The 22891-nt window shown below is 48.1% G+C and overlaps 1 protein-coding gene across 2 annotated transcripts in view; it reads right to left on the bottom strand.

Moving 5' to 3' along the window:
* Positions 1 to 304: 304 nt before the first annotated feature.
* CCDC12 (coiled-coil domain containing 12) overlaps positions 305 to 22891 on the bottom strand; it is a 55719-nt gene continuing 33132 nt past the window's right edge. For both annotated transcript variants that reach the window (XM_079115415.1, XM_079115416.1), the window contains exons 5-9: positions 8514 to 8593; positions 6474 to 6535; positions 6222 to 6256; positions 5135 to 5211; positions 305 to 5043 (exon numbers count right to left, since the gene is read on the bottom strand). In XM_079115415.1, the coding sequence (XP_078971541.1) occupies positions 4961 to 5043; positions 5135 to 5211; positions 6222 to 6256; positions 6474 to 6535; positions 8514 to 8593 (337 nt within the window). In that variant the 3' untranslated portion in view covers positions 305 to 4960. The remainder of the gene's footprint in view (positions 5044 to 5134; positions 5212 to 6221; positions 6257 to 6473; positions 6536 to 8513; positions 8594 to 22891) is intronic.

Genomic DNA, 22891 nt, shown 5'->3' with positions numbered 1-22891 from the left:
AGCCACCACCTTGCTTTTCTGTGGAATCCACTTTACACACCTGTCTCCTTAGAGTGTATTATCTTGCTCTGCCAGTTTGAGAGCATCACACAAATGGCTCACACGCTACTTCTTTCATGTCTAGCCTCCTTCAAGATCTACCCATGTTGCACGTGGTTATAGCTCATTTCACAGTATATACTATTCCACTGTAAGAGCCACAGTATATTTATGACCACATGCTGTTTTGATTTTGTGTGTGGTATCATGAGTGATGCTCTTACAAGTGTTCCTGGGCCTCCCCTAGTCTGCACATGCTCAACACTTTTGGATTATTACTTTTTTCTCATCCATTTTCTTTCCTAAAAAAAAAAAAAAAAAAAAAAAAAAAGTTTAGTCTACTCTGTTCCTTTTAGGTTACCTTAAAAATGTTAATCCACCTGTGTACCACAGTCTTAACCCTCTTCCTGCATGGTTTTTGTTTGTTTGTTTGCAGTGCTGGGGATGGAACCCAGGGCCTCACACACACCAGGCAAGCACTCAACCACTGAGCTGCAACGCCAGTACTTTTGTGTAAGCTTCCTAGAGGCTGCAGCCCCAATCGCCTCCCCTCTGGACTTAACACATGATCATTACAACTTATTTTTATTTATAAGATCAAGATTTTTTTTTTTTTTTTTTTTTTGTACTGGGGATTGAACCCAGGGGCGCTTAACTACTGGGCCACATCCCTAGCCCATTTTTGTATTTTATTTAGAGACAGAGTAAGTATCACTGAATTGCTTAGGACCTCACTGAAGTTATTGAGGTTGGCTTGAATTTGTGATCCTCCTGCCTCAAACTCCTGAGCTGCTGGGATACAGGTGTGCGCCACTGTGCCTGGCCAGACCAATGCCTCTTTAAATTTCTATCTTCTTTTTCTTCAATCCTTCTTATATTTTAGACAGTCCATCTGGGACTGCTATCCCTTCGGTCTGAAGACATCCTTAAGAATTTTTTTCTTTTTAAGAAGAAACCTTATTTGCTTCATTTTTTTAAAAACAACTTGAGAGATAATATACAAATCATACAATTCACTCATTTAACATGTGCAATTCAATGGATTCTAGCGTATTCAGAGATTTGTACAACCATAACACAATCACTTTTAGAACATTTTCATTACCCTAAGACAGATTTTCTGTTAGTGAAGAAAGTCTGCTGGTGACAAAATCCTTTCTTTTGTCTGTCTAAACACATCTTGTAAGAGATTTCTCTGGGTGTGGAACCCTAGGTTAGTAATTTTCTTTCATTCTTTAACCGTAATACCAGGAGGTGTCATGTGTGTGAACACTGGCTATGGCTGAGACATCTGCTGCTGTGTTGCTCCTTGAAAGACACAGCTGTGCTCTTTGATTTTAAGATCTATTTTTGGTCTCTGTGTTCTATAATTTTATTATGATGCAACTAGAGATACGGTAATTTTAAAATATGTCCACAAATGCTTAGACAGTCCTCCCTTCAAGCCAGGGCTGGGGTGTGGCTCAGTGGAAGATTGTGTGCAGAACACATGCCAAGTCCTGGGTTCCAGTCCCAGCACTGCAGGAAAAAACGAGGGGGGAGGGAAGGGACACAGGGCTGGATATAGTGACTTGCTTTTTTTTTTTTTTTTTTTTTTGCGGTGCTGGGGATCAAACCCAGGGACTTATGCTTATGCAACACGAGCACTCTACTGACTGAGCTATCTCCCCAGCCCCGTGACTTGCTTTTAATAAATAGGATGTAGCAGAATTCTCTTCCAAGACTGGGTCACAGCAAGGCCCCAAAGCTCCCTCCTGTTTTCTCCATTGAATCTCCACTCTGGGAAAGCAAGCCGTGGTGTCATGAGAACACTCAGCAAGCCCTCTGTACAGGCCCATGTGGCAGGAAATTGAGGCCTCCAATCCAAAGCCACGAGAGCAAGCTGCCAGGGAGGTACATCCTCCAGCTCCAGTCAAGCCTTCAGATGACTGAGACCACACAAGAGACCCCAAGCTAGAACCACTCAGCAAGGCCACTACTATGGGATAGTAAATATTTATTTTAAGACACTGAGTTTTGTAGTAATCTGTAAGTATGTAGCAATTGATGATTAATATAAGATACAAAAATGTTTAAGTAAACTTGCCAAGTTAGAATAAACATACAAGTAAACAACACAAGTACTGCTCAGTGAATATTCATGAAGTAAAAATACCTACTTAATCACCATTCAAATCAAGAACAGGTGAATGTAGTTTTCTTTTTATTGTCCTGCTTGAGATTTGTTGGTCTTCTGGAATCTGTGGATTAACTTTCAAAGGCTCTGGAAAGTTCCCAACCACTGTTTCCAGTATTGCCTCTGCCACTTTTGCAGGTTTCTTCCTCCTGAACCCCAATCCCATGTCACACTGGATCTTCTCACTCGACCCTCCATGTCTCTCAGCCTCTTGTTTTTTATCACTGATCTTTCTGTCTTGCTGGGCTGCATTCTGGAAAGCTCCAAACCATGACACTAGAAGCAGATGTGGTTGGCCACTGCTCCTTCCACTACCTTCTTCTTCTGATTTTGCTGTTTCTGAAACCTGCCAGCTGTAGGACACCCATCAGCACGGCTAGCTTGGCTCTCAGTCGCCTCCACGTTATGGCTCTACTTCCCACTGCGACCTTCAACATGATCTCCTTAGCTTTACTTTCCAAGTCATCCTTTTTTTGACTACAAGATACAATTTAGCCCTCCTGGTAAGTTCATTTTATTATTTTTTTGACAATGGATATTAAATGGAGGGATACTCTACCACTGAGCTACATCCCCAGACCTCATTTTCTAAATATGAGACAGGGTCTCACTAAGTTGCCCAGGTTGACCTCCAACTTGTGATCCTCCTGCTTCAGTCTACCAAGCAGCTGAGGTCACAGGCACATGCCACCATACCCAGCCAAGATTCTTATTTTAATAACCACTTTCTTCATTTCCAAGATTTCTAGTCAGTTACATTTAATGCCTGTTCTTGACTTATTGTGATCCTCTTTTATCTCTCTGATAATAAAGAAAATGCTTTTAGGATATTACTTTTTCAATTTCCTGAGGTATAAATCCTCGGATTTTTCGGGTTGATGGCTACTCTTTAAGGCACTGCATTCTCTCACATATTTTGTCTTTTAGTTTCTTTTTAAATTTCTTCTTCAGTGGAGATTGAAGCCAGGGACACTATACCACTGAGTGTCCCCTTCACTTCTTTTTTTTTTTTTTTTTTTTATTTTGAGACAGAGTCTCACTAAGTTGCTGAGGCTAGCCTTGAATTTGTGATCCTCCTGCCTCAGCCTTCCAAGTCACTGGGATTACAGGTGTGCACAATGCCTAGCTATGATTTTTGTTTGAATGCTTGTTATACATGGCAGTTTTTGTTTTTCTTTCCTTATATAAGGGTAGTTTTTCTGTCACGGCACCCAGAGTCATAAACTCAGAAGCATACTGTTCATCGGCTTTCTGGGCTCTTATGCTATGGAATAACCTGACTCCAGTTTCAGAACTGGTGCTGAGTGGGAGCTCAGTTCCCAGTTATCAGATGCCTGAGTCCTTTCACTGCCACAGACAAGCATCCCCAATCCCAGGAGTCTTGTCACCCTCATTCCTGGGAAGGAAGGCTTCCTCCAATCCTGACAACTGTGGGCATGTCTGATTCCTGGAACTTGTGGGAATCAGAGTCTTGGTCTTTGGCCTTGTCTCATAGCTCAGTGAAGGAACTGGCGACCTACGCCTTCCGAGCCCTCACTAACAGCTGCAGATTCTTGCTTTTCTTCTACACAGGAATTACTTTCTGAGAGTAGAAGCCTAGTTTCAATAGGCTTCTATTTACTGTATGGGTGTGCTGGTCTCTGTTCATACACTCACTCTACCTCCATGACCCAAGCCCTCAGCACCTCCTGCCAGAGCTGGGTCACTGTGTTTCTGGAGTGCAGCATGAAGGGATGACAGAGCAGGAGCAGGAGGCTCCAAGGGACACTCTAAAGGAAACTCACGGGTACAACAATCCTAGAGGAGATGAAGTTTCAGCTGGCCCCTGGCACCTGGAGACTGAGCTAATGTAGCCAGGCAGTTACAAATAAGAACTCCCAGCAGTGGTCACAGTCCTCAAGCCAAGACCTCAGAAGCACAGGGCCCAAGATCACACCTGAAGCCAGCCTACCATATCCCACTCTCTAGCAGAATGGACCTTCTCCCTCATGCAGGGCCCTGTCCTAGGGAGCTGTGGTCTAGCTCTGTTAAGAGTTGGGAAAGAACCTGCCAGGAGCTGGGCAAAATAGGGGAAAGCAGTGCCAAGGCCTCAAATATGAAGTGGCCCTGCATGGAAACTTGCAGGGCTCAATCTCTTCCTTCTCTTTCTCAAACTCTGAAGGGACCCACAGAGAATTAGGGAGGGAGCCTCTTCAGCCATACCCCAGACTATGTCAAGGCCTGGGCCTGTGGGAAGTCTTAAGAGAACTCTCTCGGATCCTGTCTCTGTTGCCCAAGGATTTTGAGAAGACACCACTGACCATAACCTGGGCCAGGCCTTGGACCCACAAGGTTTTTCCCATGTAGCCCCTTCAATAAGCCCAGCCTGACTTAGGGGTGATTCATATCAAGTTCCACCTCTGTGGCTACCAGGTTAGAGCCCAAACCCACATTACCTCAGGACCCAGGAAACACTTGACAGGTTTCTGCCATAAAGAGGGGTTTACTTGTCTCTACAGAGATTTTTTTTAAAGTTTGGGATACATACATATGTACAGACACAGGCACGTCCCAGAGCAGCTGCTGGCTCTGCCCTGCTCCCGTGATAGGAACCTCAAGAGACAACTTTACTCGGTGGTGGTCAGACTCGACAGGGCTGCTCAGTTCTGAGGAAGACCTGGATATGATGGGAACCCAGCCCTCACCCCTGCCCAAAAGCATCCACCTACAGGACACCTGGTTGGCAGACGTGGCACCAGGCACACCTCAGTCAGAGTCACAGGCCTCTTGTTCAGTGGTGGCATCTACTGCAGAAGCCAGGCTGTCCTCCTGGCCTTTCAGCCTCTCACCTGGAGGGAGGGAAGACAAGCAGGGGTGAAGGGCCCTGTGCTTGGGTCACCACCCAGAGGGGAGGACCCAGCCTGCCGAGGCTGCACTTACGGATCAACTCAGCGATGGCTCTCTGGGTACGCTTCTCAAGCTTCTCCAGCTTCTTGGCCACATCTCTCTTGAGATCCCTGGAGCAGAAGGTGGAGAGGCAGGAGGCTGATGACTAGCTGGTGTGGACCCTCACCCCTCCTGCAGCTCTCTGGCGTAAAGAATCATGCTCAGTTGCCTGAGGGGCCCACCCTGGGGAGCAGACCAGGACGCTCCCTCTATTCCTCCCTGCGCCTCTGAAACTCATTTAGTCATTCTCAGTCCCACTGACATGGGGTAGGAGTGGGAGGGGGAGAAACTAGTGACATGGGATGGAGCCAAGGGTGGATGTTTCCTTAGAGATCCTCTAGGTCCCTTGGTTGCTGTCAGAGACTGACTTGCCCCGGCTGCTGTGGGTGCCGTTCTTCCTCCAGCCGCAGGCGACCCACCCCTACCCCACGGCTTCAGACTACACAGAATTCAGCCTGCTCTCTTGCACTCTGAGTTTCCTAGGATACAGCCTCAGGCTTGTTTCATCAAATTAAAATTCCCAAATTCCCACAGATGATGCAGCACTTGATACAGAACCAGGCTGCTCAGAACTCCAGGTGAGGGTACAGCTCCTACTGCTGACCCAGGGCAAAGCGAGACACAAGTCTCTTGGCCCACAGCACCCTCCCTCACCCTCTTTCTCAGCTGGGTGAGATGGCTGGAAAGGCTGGGAGGCTTAAAGGATGAGCCTCTCATTTCACAGATGAGGAAAGTAGGCCAGAGGGGAACAGGGACAAGAGACCTGTGTCTGCTCTTCTCTCCATCTGGTCCACCCTGTGGTCTCCTGAGTGGGAAGGATGGTCTTACTCAAATGGGACCCTCTGAAGCAAGGTGGCTTCTCACCTTTCAGAACAGCTTCCTGAGGGGACTTCTGCTCCCCAACCCAAGACCCTCTTTATTGCTTCTCTCCCATCGTTCTTAGCACTTATTTCCCACTAATTATCTTGTGTGACTGTGTCTGCATTGTCTGCACCTCTTTTGGAAGGACCCAGCCCAAGGCCAAGGCCTGGGGCCAAGGTCCCACAGTGGGTCTGTACCGGGCTGCATGGGCAACACTTACCAGTCAGGTTTCCGGGGTGCCAGATTGGCCAGGTCCTGGGGAGGGAGGAGACTCTCATCAGGGTTGGAGCTGCAGTCCCAGGGGAAGAGGGAAGACAGGGTACAGAGGTAGGGAAATGGGAGGAAGGAGAGGTGACAAGGAGAGCAGGGGTGTGGAAAGGGAACAAAGAAGAGGAGGAAGGGAGATGGATGGAAGGACAGTGGGCTGGAAGGGAAGGGGACACACAGGAGCAGCGAGGGTTCAGGCACCCACCACTTCCTCAATGACCGGCTCTGGCTTGGCGGCCTCCAGCTGCTCCTTCACCTTCTCTTCCACTAGAGGGTGCAAGACAACAAGACGAGACTGTTGGAGTGGCACTGTCACTGTGCAGGATGACTGGGCACCCCGGAGGAGACTAAGGAGACCCCAGGCTTCTTGCTCCCACCTCTCTCCTGAGCCCCCAACAGTCCAGAGGTAAAGCCCCTAAAAGGCAGCTGTAGAGGGGTGGCCTGGGCTTGCCAGGATGAAAACAATCACAGGGGGTGGGAAACGGTGGGCAGGAGGCTGCTGGCTGGAATTATCAGGGTCCAGACCTCCAATCAGGGAGCACGGATGCCAAATTGACCTTGGTCTCTCCAACTGTGAAGTGGGCAGACTGCCTGGATACGTAGAGAGTGTGGTTTTGTGGAGGGCCCTGCTTTTCCCATTACCCCAGGGGCTCCTGGGCTCTGAGGGTTTCCTTTGGGTCCTGGCCTGGCCAGAGCCATGGGTAGCTTTTCTTCCCATCCTGTCTCATTTGTGGGCTGACACACCGCCTGGCTCCACCAAGCTGCGGCCAGTAGAATAGGCCCTGGGTGGTCCCCTCTGGAGACAGATGTCAGCATACTAACAATGGGCTCTGAAGGCTGCCTCCAGCCCCCTCATCAGGAGCCCCATGAGTGTCCTCCCTGCCCTTCTGCCTCACCATCCTCCAGCCACCCATGGGAGTCTGAGGCTGCCTCCTGATACCGAGGCACCGCGTCAGTTCCTTGTGCTTGCTTTGTCCTACCTTGCAGCTCCCTGCCCTGACCCTGCCACTGCCCAACATGTGGGGGCCCAAATAACAGAGCAAATCTCCGGGAAGAGTCTCGAGTCCTGGGAGGGAGGTGGGGAGGGAAGCAGACTGGGAGTGAATGAATGGGCAATAGTTGACCTTTTATGAGATAAATACATCTATTAATTCATTGCTTGTACAATTAAAAGTTGATAACAATAATAAAGAATAAAAACACTCCAGGGTCAGGGACTGACACTCCATGGCATGTGCAAGTGGATGGCCAGAAGCTCCTCGTTGCTGCGCTGGGCAGTTCCCGTCCTCTGAGTTGCCTGCCGGCTGCTAGGATGCCTGATGGTCAGCTCCTCCTCAGGGCCCACAGGACTCATCACCTGCCTGCTATCCAAGTGCCCAGGGCCACTTCCACCTCTTATCCCAGGATTCCCAAGAGTCTGAAGCCCCTTCAGGGAGCTCCCATGGTTCCCCAGCAGGCTTCCACCTCAGGGACAGCAGGGCTGAGCAGGCCTAAATGGCACCCTAATGGTCTCTCTACTGTCCCTGAAGACTATCTGTACATCTGTGCAAGATGGCGATGGAGGGCTCTGGAGGCCCAACTCCTGCCTGGCACTGCCGGTTATCCTTTAAAGGAGAGTGACACCAAAGGACTTAAAATCAGCATACTACAGTGATACAGCCACATCAATGTTTATAGCAGCTTAATTCACAATAGCTAGATTGTGGAACCAACCTAGATGCCCTTCAGTTGACAAATGGATAAAGAAACTATGATATATATACACAATGAAATATTACTCAGCCTTAAAGAAGAATAAAATTATGGCATTCGCTGGTAAATGGATGGAGTTGGAAAATATCATGCTAAGTGAAATAAGCCAATTCCCCAAAACCGAAGGCCGAATGTTTTCTCTGATAAGTGGAGGGTGATACATAAACGGAGGGGGGTAGCAGGGAGGGGCAAGAGAAGAATGGAGGAACTTTGGATGGTATAGAGGAAAATGGAGTGGGAGGGGGTAGGAGAAGGAAAGACAGTACACTGAGACAGACATTATTACCCTATGTACATATATGGTTACACAAATGGTGTGAATCTAAATTGTGTACAACCACAGAAATGAAAAGTTGTATCCCATTGTGTATAATGAATCAAAATGCAGCCTGTAAAAATAAAAAAATAAATAAAATTTAAAAAAAATAAAGGAGGGTGACACCTGCTAAGGACAGTATCACAGAGCAGAGGTAGCAAGAGGAAGCCCACCTACCTGCCACTGGTTTGGCCTGGGGCACCCTCCTCCTCTTCAGGTCCTCATCCTCTGGGACGTAGTTCCGCAGCCTGAGCTCCCTGCAAGAGCAGAGAGGAGCAGCAGCTGAGGCGAGTGTGAGACGGCCTCATCTGCCTCACACAACCTAAGTCAAATGCGAAGGGCCCATACAGGCTGGCTACTTCCTGGCTTTCCCGTGATCTCTTGAGATGGACTGGTGAAGAGGGAAAGAACAGGGCAGAGCAGCATCGGGACAGGTCCCTCAGTCCCTCAAGTGCCACTGAACAGCTGGACTGACTGCTCCTCAAAGGCCCTGCCAGTCCTGTAGGAGGAGTGCAGTTCTCCAGAGCTGGGGCCAGGATGCCTGGTGAGTAGTCACTGGCTTTATCTCCTGGATTATCTCATTTGACAGTTAAGGGAACTGATGAGCAGAGACTGCACCACTGTCATGAGATCACAGAGCAGAGAGAGCACATCCGAGGCTGGGTGTGAGGTGTGAAATGCAAGGCGCTAAGCAACTCGGTGAGACTCTGTCTAAATAAAATACAAAATAGGGCTGGGGATGTGGCTCAGTGGTGGAGTGCCCCTGAGTTCAATCCCTGGTACCAAAAGAAAAAAAAAGGGGGGGGTGGGGTGGGGAGAGGGACAGAACATCTGAGACCAAAGCTAAGCATGACTTCCAGACAGGACCAGAGTTCTGGTGCTAAGTTACTTCTAAAAGAGCTGGAGGTACCATATTAGTTCCCCAAGACTGGCCCCCTCTTCAGAGCCTTTGTGTCCTGGGGCCAAGGTTACATAGTCCTTCAACAATTAGTAGACAACGCCTGGGTGTGCTAGGCCAAAGGCACGTGGCAGTGAGATAGAGCAACAAGTGCAACAAGTGCAAGCCACACTTCTAGAGGAGTGAGCCTGTCTACAGGCAGTGGGAATGTGTAAGGATTCCAGGAGGAGATGACATCCAGGCCTGAGGTTATAGTGGACAGGGCCAAGGGGCAAAACACAGAAGAGGCTGATCCTTCCCTCCACAATGTGGGGAGTGGCCTGTGAAGGCTGGGGGAACAGGTGTGAGCACATGCAAGGCTGGGCAAGCCATGGGCTGCCTGGACAGTCCTGAGTGCTGAGCTGCACAGATCTCCAGAATGCTCCCAGGACAGGCCCCAAGCCTCGTGAGCGGGAGAAGACCCTGAGACAGAATCACAGGACTGTGATTTCTTTCTCGTCTCAGCCTCCTCAGGCAGAGTGGGCTGCTCTAGGAGTTCACTGGGGGCCTCCCTGGCTCTTGGCTCATCAAACCCCAACCACACATGCACAGACTGAAGGGAGGCCCTTGATTACTCTGCAGGACAGCAAGCTAAGAGTTCCCAGGGCTGCCGGGATTCATAAAGCAAGGAAGACCCTGGACAGACCTCTAGGCCCTGGGAGGTGCAGAAGTCGCGCCTGCCCTCTCTACCTCTTTCAGGTTCTTGACCACTGGCCCCTCAGAAAGTCCTGAGCAGGGAACCATTTCTCAGAGGAGGCCTCCCATAATCCATTCCCTATGAGCCCTCTGCCTGGGCCAGGCAAGGGTGCTGCTGCCTCCCTCAGCCCCTGGCAGGGAAGGCGAGTCAGCTGATAGCTAAGGCCACACAGCCACACTAGCAAGCGGGGAGTACTCTGAACGTGGAGCTCCACCTGCTACAGGCCAGCTCACACGCCATGCCCCTCCCTCCTGCCAGTGGCCCTAGGGGCTCAGGACTTGGGGCTAAACTGAACCTCTGTGCAGAGGGTGGGAGGGGACAATGAAAGGAGGGGACAGAGAAAGCCCACTCCACATAACACTCTTAAAGTCTGCTTCCTCCGAGGAGCAGGGGTACCCTACCGTGCCTCAGGCTTGGGGGCAAACATCAGGTCACCGAGGCACATGCTGAGAAAGTGGGGCATGATTTAGTGCAATGACTTTTGTCCAAAACAGGGTGGGGAGAAAAGAGGAAGAGAAACTGCGTGTGGGAAGAAAACTGCAGGGATTACTGAGAAAATAAAGAAAAAACTGGTTTCAAGGTTCTATGAGAAATCAATAGGAGAAAAGTCCAGCAGTGACAAGTACCCAAGCCTCCAGTCCCACCCTGCTGCCCATGGCTGCCTCAGAAGATCAGCCGGAAGGAGCGAGGGAGGACCCATCAGCAGAAACACAAGTGGTCAGAGCAGGAGAGGCTACCCAACACCCCTGCTCCACCCCTGGAGCTGAGTACTGGTTAAGCTGTCAAGGACACCTGGGTCCACATCTCTGTGGGACGGCCCCATCCTGGGCCTCCGTTGCCACATCTGTATGCTCAGCTCTATCAAGCTGGGTTCAAGCCTTCTCCTGACTCATTGAGAGGCAGTCAAGAGTCTTCCCCTCATAATGTCCAATTAACTGTCCCTGCCCCACTGCCGAAGGGCAGGAATCTTTGGGAAAGGGGCACTGGGTTGTGCTCAGGGGTCTGGTCTTTCCAAAACAGGTCTAAGATTTAAGCCCTTCCACATCACCTCAACAAACCTTACAGCAGACATGTTTGAAACACCTGCTTACGGGCCTTGGAGAAGCACCAGGACAACAAGGATTTCAAGCACTGCAAACACAGAGATAAGGGAAGTGCAACAACACCAGCCCGACGCCAGCACCTCTTTCCCCTGAACCATCTGTCTATTTATAAGCAGTCTCTGAAAGGCTGTTCCTGCAATCTCATGGGGCTAGTGAGGGAAAGATGTTTTTAGGGTAGCCAAGGAATCCCAGCACACCCACCCCATCCTAAGAGCAGGGGTGAACTCGAAACAGACCACCTTTCCCAAGGGCTCAAACAGCTTTGTGCCACACAGTTCATGACTGGCCTGCCCTTGGCAGAGAGGGAATGTAACTAGGTGTTGGTGAGAGGATGTCTCTCCATCGGTCCTAAAAAGGGGGCAGGGTACCTCTAGTTCCACTGCCTGTCAGAAGGTAGAATACACGGAGCATAGTAAATTGCCCAGAACCTAAAATCATTTCTTGAATTTTTCATACACAATATCCACAATTCAATGAAATCTATGAGAAAAAAAACTGTAAAAATTAATCAAATGGAAATACTACGACTGAAAACGGTAAAAAAAATTTTTAATTAAACAAAAGGGTTTAATAGCAGTTTAGATATACCTAAAGAAAGAATAATGAACTTCAAGATATGCCAAAAAATATCCAGACTGAGGTACAGAGGAATAAAGTTGGAAAACAGAGAAAATACTTGAGACATTATGGAATATGACAAAAGACCTACACATTTCTAAAGCATCAGAAGTAATGTTCAGAGATATGACTGAGAAGTTTATAGAATTAATGAAAGAATCATGTAGGATTAATGAAAGAATTAATCATCAAACCATATAGAAAACTATGCACCCCAAAGAAAAGCATATGGAGGCAAATCACTGCTAAACTACTAAAAACCAAGGAAGAGAAACAAAGACACCCAACTTCCAAAGAGAAAGTAAAACTTCCAGCTAACTTCTCTACTGAAAGTATGGAAACCTTAAGAAAATGGAACAATATCTCAGAAGTTCGTGAAGAAAAGGCCACAAAAGAATTCTAAAACTAGTCAAAAATCTTCAAGAGGAATTGAACATGATTACCCTATGTGCATATATAACTACAGGACTGGTGTGATTCTACATCATGTGCAACCAGAAAAATGAGAAGTTATACTTCATGTATGTAGGATGTGTCAAAGTGCATTCTACTGTTATGGATAACTAATTAGAACAAATTTTTTAAAAAGAGAGAAAGATTTTTCTAGAAAATCTAGGAGAATTAATCATCAGTGGATCTGTTAGTCCAGAATACTAAGAGATACTATGAGCTGAAGGAACTAAGCTCAGGTGGAAGCAGGACCTACAGGAAGAAATGAAAAGCATCAGAGAGGGGAAATATGTAGGTAAATCTAAATAGATACTGACTGTATAAAATCATAATAAAGATCTGCAGGATTTAAAACACAGAAACAACAGCACAAAAGGCAGAAAGAGCAGAAAACGGTGTCCAAGTGTTCTGAGGTCTAGCACCAGATGGTAAATGGGGAAAGTACTACTTCTTCCACCAGGCTGTGACATATTAAGGATGTATATTGTCATCCCTATGTTAACTACTAAAAGAAAGGTAAAGGAGAATACAGCAAGTTACCAGAGGAAGGAAATGGGATGACTGAAAATTTAAAACTGTAAAAAGACCAGAACTGAGATAAAGGAAAGTCAAGAAACAAATAGCCCCAGTGGCTTGTGAGGCTGAAGCAGGAGGATTGCAAGTTCAAAGCCAGCCTCAGCAACTTAGCAAGACACTAAGCAACTCAGCAAGACCCTGTCTCCAGATAAAAAATAAAAAGGGCTGGGGATGTGACTCAGTGGTTAATCACCCCTGGGTTCAATTCCTGGTACAAAAAACAAAAACAAAACAAACAAAAAAACCCAGCAAGACAATGGTTCACACAGAGCAGGCCCAGGCTGCTGCTGGGGGTGCTCCCCTTCACAGGGACTAGAACTGCCACCACTCTAAGAGACTTGGCAGGGTGTGAGCTCACAGTGCCAGCCAAACCAGGTGGCTACCCGGTCACTGGCATCTGGAAGTTGTTATCCTGGGGTCACTGGGGTCAAACACTGGCTCTGTTATACCCACTCCAGAATGAGGCTGTTAGTGGGAGGAGGTGCATAATGACCTGCATTTGCAACAGTATCACCTGGGTTCAAATCCTGGCTTTGAACACTTTAGACATGGCTGGATCTTTGGCACCCATTGAAATCAAGGAAGACTGTCTCTCAAGAGATTATGTGGGAGTGACAGGTTATGTGGGAGTGACATGTCAGAGGGCCCATCTCCCAGGAGATCTTCCCAAATCCACACTACTGCCCCAGAAGGCCCTTCTCAGACCTAAAGGACTCTACCTGCTGGGACAGGAACATGGCGGACCCACAGTCCAAGATGGGTCAGCCCACAGAGAAAAATCTTTGTGTGCAGCAGTGAATAAGTCACCCTGCACACACATGCATGACCTGCCAAGGTCCCTTAAGGTCACGTAGAAGGGTTACCTGAGCAGATAGAAAGTAGCCTTTGTGTGGCCCACAGGGTGGCAGGGATGCACCTATTTCTGCATACTGCATACCAACATGCAAGGCTGCCTAGGACACACCACCACCACTTAAAGCCCAGCCAAAGAGAAGCCTCTTTCTTCCTCTCTCCCTACCTGCCCTCCCAATCTCTGTGGTCCCCACAAGCTTGGTGTCGGTTACGAATGAGACTCGGAAACTGGGTCAGTCAGGAGTCTGGCTTATCTCACTCATCTCTGCAGCCTTTTCTGTTCAGGACTAGGTATGGAGCAAACCTGGACTAAAGCCAGGGAAGGAGAAAACAGAATCCAACACCATGGGCCCTTCCTACACCTGAGGCAATGAGTGGGCAAAGTGTCACAGGAAATGTGGGATAATCCCCAGAGTCCCAGCTCTCAAGGAGCTGAAGGCAAAGGTGTGGGAGAGAGCCAGGCCAGAGGAGAGTCCCAACCCTGTTCTAAGGCTGTAGAACAAACCTGGATCCTGTCCTAGGTGCTCTGGAGGACACAGACACCAAAGCCTCTTTCTGGAGTTAACCCTTTCCTAAGGGACGAGGAACACACACAAGCTCTGGCCATATGCCAACAAAAGAATGCCATATGGCTAAAGGGACAATCTTTATGCTTTGTAAACTTTTTTTTTTTTTTTTTTTGTCCCAGGGATTGAACCCAGGGATGCTTAACCACTGAACCACATCCCCAGTCCTTCTGAATTTTTATTAGGGTCTCACCAAGTTGCTGAGGCTATCCTCAAACTTGTGATACTCCTGCCTCAGCCTCCTAAACTGCTGGGATTACAGGAGTGTGCCAGCATGCCCAGTTAATCTTTATGAATTTCTGTGGAATGAACACTAGGATGTATTATAGATTGAGAAAAGCCAGGTTAAGAACAATATAATATGCTACTCGGTGTACAAACAAGCCATGGGAGTGGGTTTGCATACTCCTGCATAGCTGACCTATGGAAGGAGTCAAGGAGCCCCATGCCTAGCACGCGTGAGGCACTGGGTTTGATCCTTAGCACCACATAAAAATAAACAAATAAAATAAATACATGCTGTCTGTCTACAACTACAAAATTTATTAAAAAAAAAAAAAGAATCTGGCCCCAAAGATGGTCTCCCAACTGGGAAGTTGGGAGCGAAGAAGGAATTTTGATACCTTTTAAATTCTGAACTACACGAATGCCTCGAATACTCTAAAACAAAATGTATAAAGATGAATTCACATAGCTATAGCCATTAGGGGGAGCATTATAAAGCCACTGAAAATAACGTTTGCAAAGGACTGTAGTTTTTTGTTTTATTTTGAGATGGGTTTTGCTATGTTGCCCAGACTTGCCTCAAACTCCTGGGCTCAAGCAATCCTCCTGCCTCAGTCTCCCAAATAGCTGGGATTGCACCATGGTGCCCAGCAACACAAAGGACTGTTCTGAACAAGCAATGGAAAATGAACAGGGGGAAAAATGGTGATAGTGATTATCTCTCAGTGATTTTTACCTGATTCCCAGAATTTCTAATGTAATCAGTATTCCAGACAACCAGTGAACAAAAGAAAACACACTTCTTTACAAGGTCCCGGTCCTACAGCTTGCTTTCTTGGCCAAAGTCCCCAGCCACTGCGGAACCAGTTCTATCTGCTACATACTTCAGTGCCCTTTGGGGTCCAAGGGCCAGCTCGTAGCACTGTGTGCAGCCCCTCCCCCACATCTTCCCCAGCCCTCCCCTGTGCACCCCGAGCCTCCTGCTCTCTCCTGTTCCCACAGCGACCATCATGCTCCATTCATGTCCTGGGTGGCTATGTGTCTGTCTTCAGGCTCTGCCCTACAAGTTACAGGAGATCCAGCTCCAGCACACGGCACATGCCAGCCTGAGGCTGGAGAAAGGAATTCAGGGGGCACTTGAGGAGGAGCTTTACTGGTAGCCTGAGGCTCACAGAGCTTCTTAATGACTTGGGAGACAACAGGACACAGGCAAAGAAGTTGTGCTCTGCAGACACAGAGGACAGGAATGTGTCTGAGTTGGAGTAGCCACTCCTGAGTGACTTCCACAGTCTTCATGGCAAAGCAACAGAGCAATGTTCAAGTTCATATTCTACTGAGTTTCTTCTCTCTCTTTCTTTCTTTTTTTGCGGGGTGGGAGAGTGGGGATTGAACCCAGGGATGTTTTATCACTGAACTACATCCCCAGCCCCTTTTATTTTTTATTTTGAGAAGAGCCTTGTTAAGTTGCTGATGTTAACCTTAAAATTACAACCCTCCTGCCTCAGCCTCCAGAGTTGCTGGGATTGGTGGTGTGTATGGCTCTACTGAGTCTCTTTCTAAAAGGAGGAAATATCCTTAAACCACTTCCTCAACTCTGCTTCCTCTCTAGATGTCCAGGAAGACCTGCCTGTGCAGAGCAGGCATGGCCAGCACTGAGATGTCTTCCTCAAGGTCAGCTGCAGAGGCCCCACGTGTGGGCTGGCCAGGAAGATTCAGGGGAGATCACCTCTTGGGGTATTTTCCCCACCTTTCTATATGCCCCTGAAGGGAAGTGGCTGGAGAAAAGTGATGTTCTCTGTAAACTATGAAACCCAAAAGCAGAATTCTAGACTACTGAAGTGAAGGAAAGGGGCTGGGGAGATAGCTCAGTTGGTAGAGTGCTTGCCTTGCAAGCACAAGGCCCTGGGTTCAATCCCCAGCACCACAAAAAAAAAAAAAAAAAAGCATGAAGTGAAGGAAATTTTGAGGTGATGTATCTGATCCAACCTCCTCACTGTCCAATGGGCTCATCGGGGTCTGGCCCACTTCACTCATTCATGCTTCCGGTCTTACTATTGGACATTAGCCTCTCTTCTTGCCCCACACATCTTGAGGCCACTGCATACTCAACACCCCTGCTTGGTCTATGTATGGAGCATGATGGTCGCTGTGGGGACAGGAGAGAGCAGGAGGCTCGGGGTGCACAGGAGAGGGCTGGGGAAGATGTGGGGGAGGGGCTGCACACAGTGCTACGAGCTGGCCCTTGGACCCCAAAGGGCACTGAAGTATGTAGCAGATAGAACTGGTTCCGCAGTGGCCTGGGGGACTTTGGCCACATGAGCAGGCTGTGGGACCAGGACCTTGTTGAAAAGTCTTTTTTCTTTTGTCCACTGGTTGTCTGGAATACTGATTACATTAGAACTTCTGGGAATTTACACAGAAAGTCAAGTAAAAACCACTCTTAAAGATAATCACTGTCACCCCCCCCACCACCCCGTGCATTTTCCATTGCTTGTTCAGAACAGTCCTTTGTGTTGCTGGGAGCTGTGGTACAATCCCAGTTATTTGGGAGACTGAGGCAGGAGGATCACTTGAGTCCAGGAAAGAGAAAGGAGAGGAGAGCAGAGGTGAGAAAACAAGATAACAGACCCCAGGGAAGGTGAGACCTAGCATAAGCCTGTAGGGCTCCAGAGGCCAGAAATGGCCAGAGAGATCAGTGACTCTGACCACAGAAGGCTTTTTCATGTTCAAAGATACAAAAGCTTCTAGGAAACAGAAAAAGAAACACACACACACAAAAACACACACACACACACCCCTAATAACCCTCTGTTTGCTTCAGATCCTACACATGGAGACTTACCCCATGTCCCCAGTGTAAATACATAACAAAGCCTTGCTGGTTACTGTCAATGGCCAGACCCTAGAGAACCACAAAAACTAAGGGAGAGGTGACCATCTCAAATGACATGCAGACTGCTCCTGAGGCTGATCTGGCTGTTTCTTTCAAGACTCCTTAAAGTGTTCAAATCCCTTGACCCAGTAATCCTGCTCTGGGGAGACTGTTCCATTGAACTGTAACAAAACATGGAAAAGAAGAACAAAACTTTCTACAAACAAATGCTTCAGGCAGCATTAAGGAGCAACAGTCTCAGAAAGACCCCTCTGGATGCTCTTCAGGCAAGGCCCTGAGAGCAGGCTACCTGCACCCTTTCAGAAGAGGTGACCAGCTCAGGACAGTGCAACCATGCCTGGCTGTGAGGACCAAAAGAATCCAGTGTAAGTAAAACACAAGATCAGGAGAGGACACAGACACTGGGAAGAGGAAGGTCACAGAGGAATGTTTATTTTTATTTTATTTGGTGCTGGGGATTGAACCCAGGACGTTGTGCATGCAAGGCAAGCACTCTACCAACTGAGTCATATCCCCAGCCCCGCAGAGGAACGTCTTTGCACAGTGGGTTTTTGTTGTTGTTTGTTTATTTTTTGTTCTTTGCGGTGTTGGAGATTGAACCCAGGGCCTCATGCTTTCAAGGCAAGCACTCTACCAACTGAGCTACATCCCCAGTCCCACTGAGCTACATCCCTAGCCACCACAGTGGTTGCTTAACACTTTCCTTTCAGACAACGTTAAACACTCGTGGGCAGAGGAGACTGTCCTCCAGCTGTCCCCCAGCAAGGCTACTCTAACACCACTCAAGACAGAGAACAGGTACAGTGCAACAAAAGTTGCCCCCGCTTCTCCTATCCAGCCCACATTGGGCTGCTTGTCCCTCTGTGCAGAGGACACAGGTTAACTGAAGCACAAAGCACAAGAACTGACTGTGTGCAGGAGAGTCTCATTACAGCCCAGGGGAATGGACAGAGGCTCCCTGGCACCCCACGGCAAATACCTCTTCAGAGGGTTTTGAAGAGGGTAGGAGGGTAGAGAGTAGGAGGGTTGGAGATCAGTGGTAGAGCACCTGCCTAGCACACGTGAGGCAGTGGTTTCGATTCTCAGCACCACATAAAAATAAACAAACAAAATAAAGGTATTGTGTTCATCTATAAGTAAAAAAATAATACCCCCAAATGCAGACCACGGGAATGAGATGATGCCCCCTCCTCAGCAGTAGCACCCTCTCTACACTCTGCCTCTCAAGACCACCATTCGACATAGGCAGAGACTGTTCCTGACGTTTTGCAGATGTGGAAAACAATCCAGAAATTCACAGATATGCCCAGGTTGAGGGGTGGGCCAGGGTCAAAATCCAAACCCAACTCTCTGGCCTTGAAGTGGCTCTTAACCATAGCTTCCCCAACTGGGCTTCTCAGAGACCAGTAATCATCACAGTGGAGTAGAACTGTCTGACTGGGACCCCTGTCCAGCATGGAAGGTGGCTTAGTAAGGGCTCTAGCCATTCTGTGCCCCTCAAGGGGTCCCTCAGTAGAGTTCAGCCTACAGCACCACTTTGGAAACTACTACACTACCCACAAATCCCCATGCTCTCAAATGTCTCAGCAACCAGGGGCCCTAAAATCACAGTGGGCCACAGGTGTTAGAGGCAGAAAGACCTTTAGAAATAATGCAGTCATCCCTCTGCATCAAAAATAGGAAGGCAAGGCTGGAGACAGGGCTCCATGGCGTAGCATTTGCAATGCTGTGAGTTTGAGCCCCAGCACCATTAAAAAAAAAAAAAAAAAAAAAAATTGGTCAGAAGAGGCAGAGCCACGGGAGCCCCAACACAACAAACTGACATCTACAGCCACCAAGTTTACCCAGGAGTGTCAGCCCTAAGGCCCACCAAAGGCCCCCTAAGGAATGGTTTAGAAACAGATGCCGTGCCAGTCCAAGATCAAGTCTGAGTGTCAGCTCAATCAGACTCCTGCCCAGCAGGGTACTGTCATCATACCTAGGCACACTGCACACACTCGCCGCAGCAGAACAAACCCCAGTTCTCAAGTGACAGGCTCAGCTCTGCACCCATTCTGTCTGAAAACCCATAGCTAACAGTACTTAAAGAATCAGAGGGCTGGGGTTGTGGCTCAGTGGTAGAGCGCTTGCCTCGAACATGAGGTACTGGGTTCGATACTCAGCATAACATAAAAAATAAACAAAAAAATAAAGTTATTGTATTCATCTACAACTAAAAAAAAAAAAAAAGAATTAGAGCCAAGCAGGACCCAATGGCCCATGCGTTTAATCCCAGCAACTTGGGAGGCTGAGGCAGAGGACTGAAAGCTCAAAGCCAGCCTTAGCAACTTATTAAGACCCTAAGTAACTTAGCAAGATCCTGTCTCAAAATAAAAAATAAAAAGGGCTGGTGATGTGGTTCAGTGGTTAAGCACCCCTGGGTTCAATTCCTGGTAACACACACACATACACACACACAAATTAGTCATAATATGGTATGTAAAGGGGTGGAGATGTAGCTCAGTGGTAAGGAACACTTAGCATGAGACCCTTGGTTCAATTCCTAGCTGCAACACACACACATTTTAAAAAATGGGTGCAAAATAGCAGGATAAACATAGGTATGTGCTAATCTATTCCTGAGATGGGGTCTTGTGTTGCACAGGCTGGTCTTGAACTCATGGATTCAAGCAATCCTCCTGCCTCTGCCTTCCCAGTCGCTGGGACTACGGATCTGTGCCATCATGCCCTACCTAATCTGAATTTTCTAAGTATTCTATGATTAAAAAAATCTATGTGTGCCAGGTGTACCGGAACACACCTGTAATTTGGAAGTGATTTGGAAGCCTGAGGCAGGAAGATTGCCAAGTTCAAGGCCAGTCTCAGAAACTTAGCACGACACTGTCTTAAATTAAAAAATTAAAAAAGAGCTGAGGGTGTGGCTCAATGGTTAAGTGCCCCAGGGTTTAATCCCCAATAACTGCCCCCTCCCCCAAAACAGTATATATATTTTAAATATCAATTTAAATTTAAAAAGAAAAAGGTTTACGAGGTGAATCCCAAAGGACTCACAGATGAGACTTGGGCTGGCCACACTGGCCATTCAGAGTCCAGAAGGTGGGGGTACAGGGAGGGCCCACCTACCCCACAGAACACTCGGAGAAGAGCATGGTGCTCGAACCAGGCGGCCCTGGCCTGCAAACTGCCTCCCCTGCAGCACTAAGAAGTACTGGAGACACTCCTCTTTTCTTCATAACTACCTGGCATCCCTGAGTCCAGGCCAAGAGAGCATGGAGGACAGAGGCCATGCACCACTCCATCTGGGGGCAGCAGAGCCAAGCTTGGTCTGGGGGCTTGCAGGGGGAAGAGCTTCACTTCCCCACGGGTGACGAGCCCCAGAGGCCAGATAAGCTCACTGTTCCCACCCTGCTGCACAGCAGATAGGAACCAGGAAGGGGCAAGGACCAGCTCTACTCTCTTTCAGCTGAAGAGTTTGGCCAAGTGACTTCACCTGCCTGAACTATGGTGTCCTCACCTATAAACATAGGCTACACCCAGCGGCATGAAGAGGTCAGGGGAGGGCTTTGGAGGCACTGAATGCCGAGACACAGGCAAGATATCACAACTTTTTCACTCAGAAGGACCCCAGCCACGGGCCCACCCTTCCTCCTCCGCCTCCTCAGAAGGGATGCACAGGGTGCTGATCCCACCGTGAGCTGGCCTCACCTTCTTCCCTAAACCAGGCCTTTTTTCCCTCTCCATGTTCCCTTCCCTCTACTCTACTGATCTTTCTGCTATTTACTTTTAGCTTTTTTCTTTTTGGTTAGTGTCTTATGGATATATAATGGTGAGACTCACTGTGGCATATTCATTGAGTACACAGAAAAGTTAGGTTAGATTCATTCCTCTGTTCTTCCCTTATCCTGTCTCTTCTCCATTCCTCGGTCACCTTCATCCAGCCCGTAGTCTTCCTTCTTTATTGATGGCCACCCCCAATGCCATTTTTCCCCTCTCTCTTTCCTCCTTATTTTGGATTATCTTCTACACACTAAAGAAAACATCTGACCTTTGGCTTTCCAAGTCTGGTTTATTTCACTTAGTCTCCATTTCCATCCATTTACCAGCAAATGCCATCGTTTCATTCTTCTTTATGGTTGAGTAATATTCCACTGTGTATATATACCACCATGACCTGTCCTTTCTTGATTCATTCTCCCACATTCCTGAGAATGGGCTTGTTCCTGAGAAACAGGATCAGGAAGAACAAGGCACTGCAGGTCTCTGTGCTGCTCTTCAGTGAGAAAAAGGTGCCATGATCCACCCCACTGCCAGTGACTGGGACATAAGAGGTCTGGAACTAGGCAGGAATGAGAGCCGCCCTGGCAGTCACAAGAGTGGTGCAACTAAGCTATTATCAAGCTGATGTCATGGATCTGTGACACACCCTGGTGTGGACACCATCCCTGAGACCCCACCTGCTGAGAAGAGAAGGGCTGGCATTTGCCAAACTAAAGAATTTGGGCACCAGGCCAGGGCTAGGCCTCAGCTGGGTGGGACCGCTCTCCACAAGATGGTCATGCATTTGTCAAGTTGGGGAACAGGTTTTCCATCCCTGAAGAAAGAAGACCAATGGCCTAGTTTCTTTTGCAATACAGGACACCCACCCCAGAGTTAACCAACGTCCCCAATGGTGTCTAACTACTCCAGTCTGGTGGACACCTGGATCTGAAGTCACAGGAAGGCAGTGGTTGGGGGTGTGGGCTGAGGATTTGGGACTTGCTTGTTCAGGCACTTAACAAGATTTGTTCCCCTTCCTTCCACCTACCAGCCCCACCCAACAGTCTGTCCACAAGGCAGGGCCTCTAGTCACCTATTGGTGACCTGCCATTAGGAAGTGACTGAGGGTTTAAAAGCAAAATCAGCTAAGAAGAATGCTCCTTTCTGTGAGCCAGCTTTCCAGGGCACCTCTTCTTATCTAAGCAGTAAACAGGGGGCTGGGGGCAGGGGAACTGCCTCAGGGATGAGTCACTGATGCCCAAGCACAGTTAGCCACAAGGTGACTGGGACGGGAAGATTCAGTCCAGAGAAGCAAGGGCTCCTCTGGAGATGGGGACACAGCCTTCCTTCCCACAGCTCGCTACCTGCTGGGGCTCATTCCCACCCAATGGGGGGTTTGTTGTATGGGGAAGGAACAGAGTTTATCCTTGGAGAGAAATAAAAATTACAGGAAGGTATTTTGATTTATAGATTCAATGCAATTCTAATAAAAATCCCAGCAAGTTTATATATATATATATATATATATATATATATATATATATATATATATATATTAACAAGGTGACTATAAAATGTGTAAGGAAAGGCAAAAGAACCAGAACAGCCAAGATAATTTTGGAAATGTCTCCTTGGGCAGTGGGGACGAGCAGGGGTGACTTCAGCATGGCTAGTGGGGGTGAGGTCCTGCACACATCGCATGCGGGAACAGGTTTTCATCCCTGAAGAAGGCAGGCCTGCTCCAGTCCTGCTTGATATTCCTACTTGCTCAGTCACACCCCTGGCCTCATAGTGTTTCTGTCTAGATGACAGAACTGCAAAATGAGGTCACTCAGCTTACTTCCAAGGACCATCTAATGTTCCCACTTGTTCATTTGTGGAT

This window comes from Sciurus vulgaris (genome assembly GCF_902686455.1).
Source record: "Sciurus vulgaris genome assembly, chromosome: 16".
Classification (NCBI taxonomy): Eukaryota; Metazoa; Chordata; class Mammalia; order Rodentia; family Sciuridae; genus Sciurus; species Sciurus vulgaris.
Note: the sequence above shows the minus strand (reverse complement) of the source record. Positions and strands in the feature narration are given on the sequence as shown.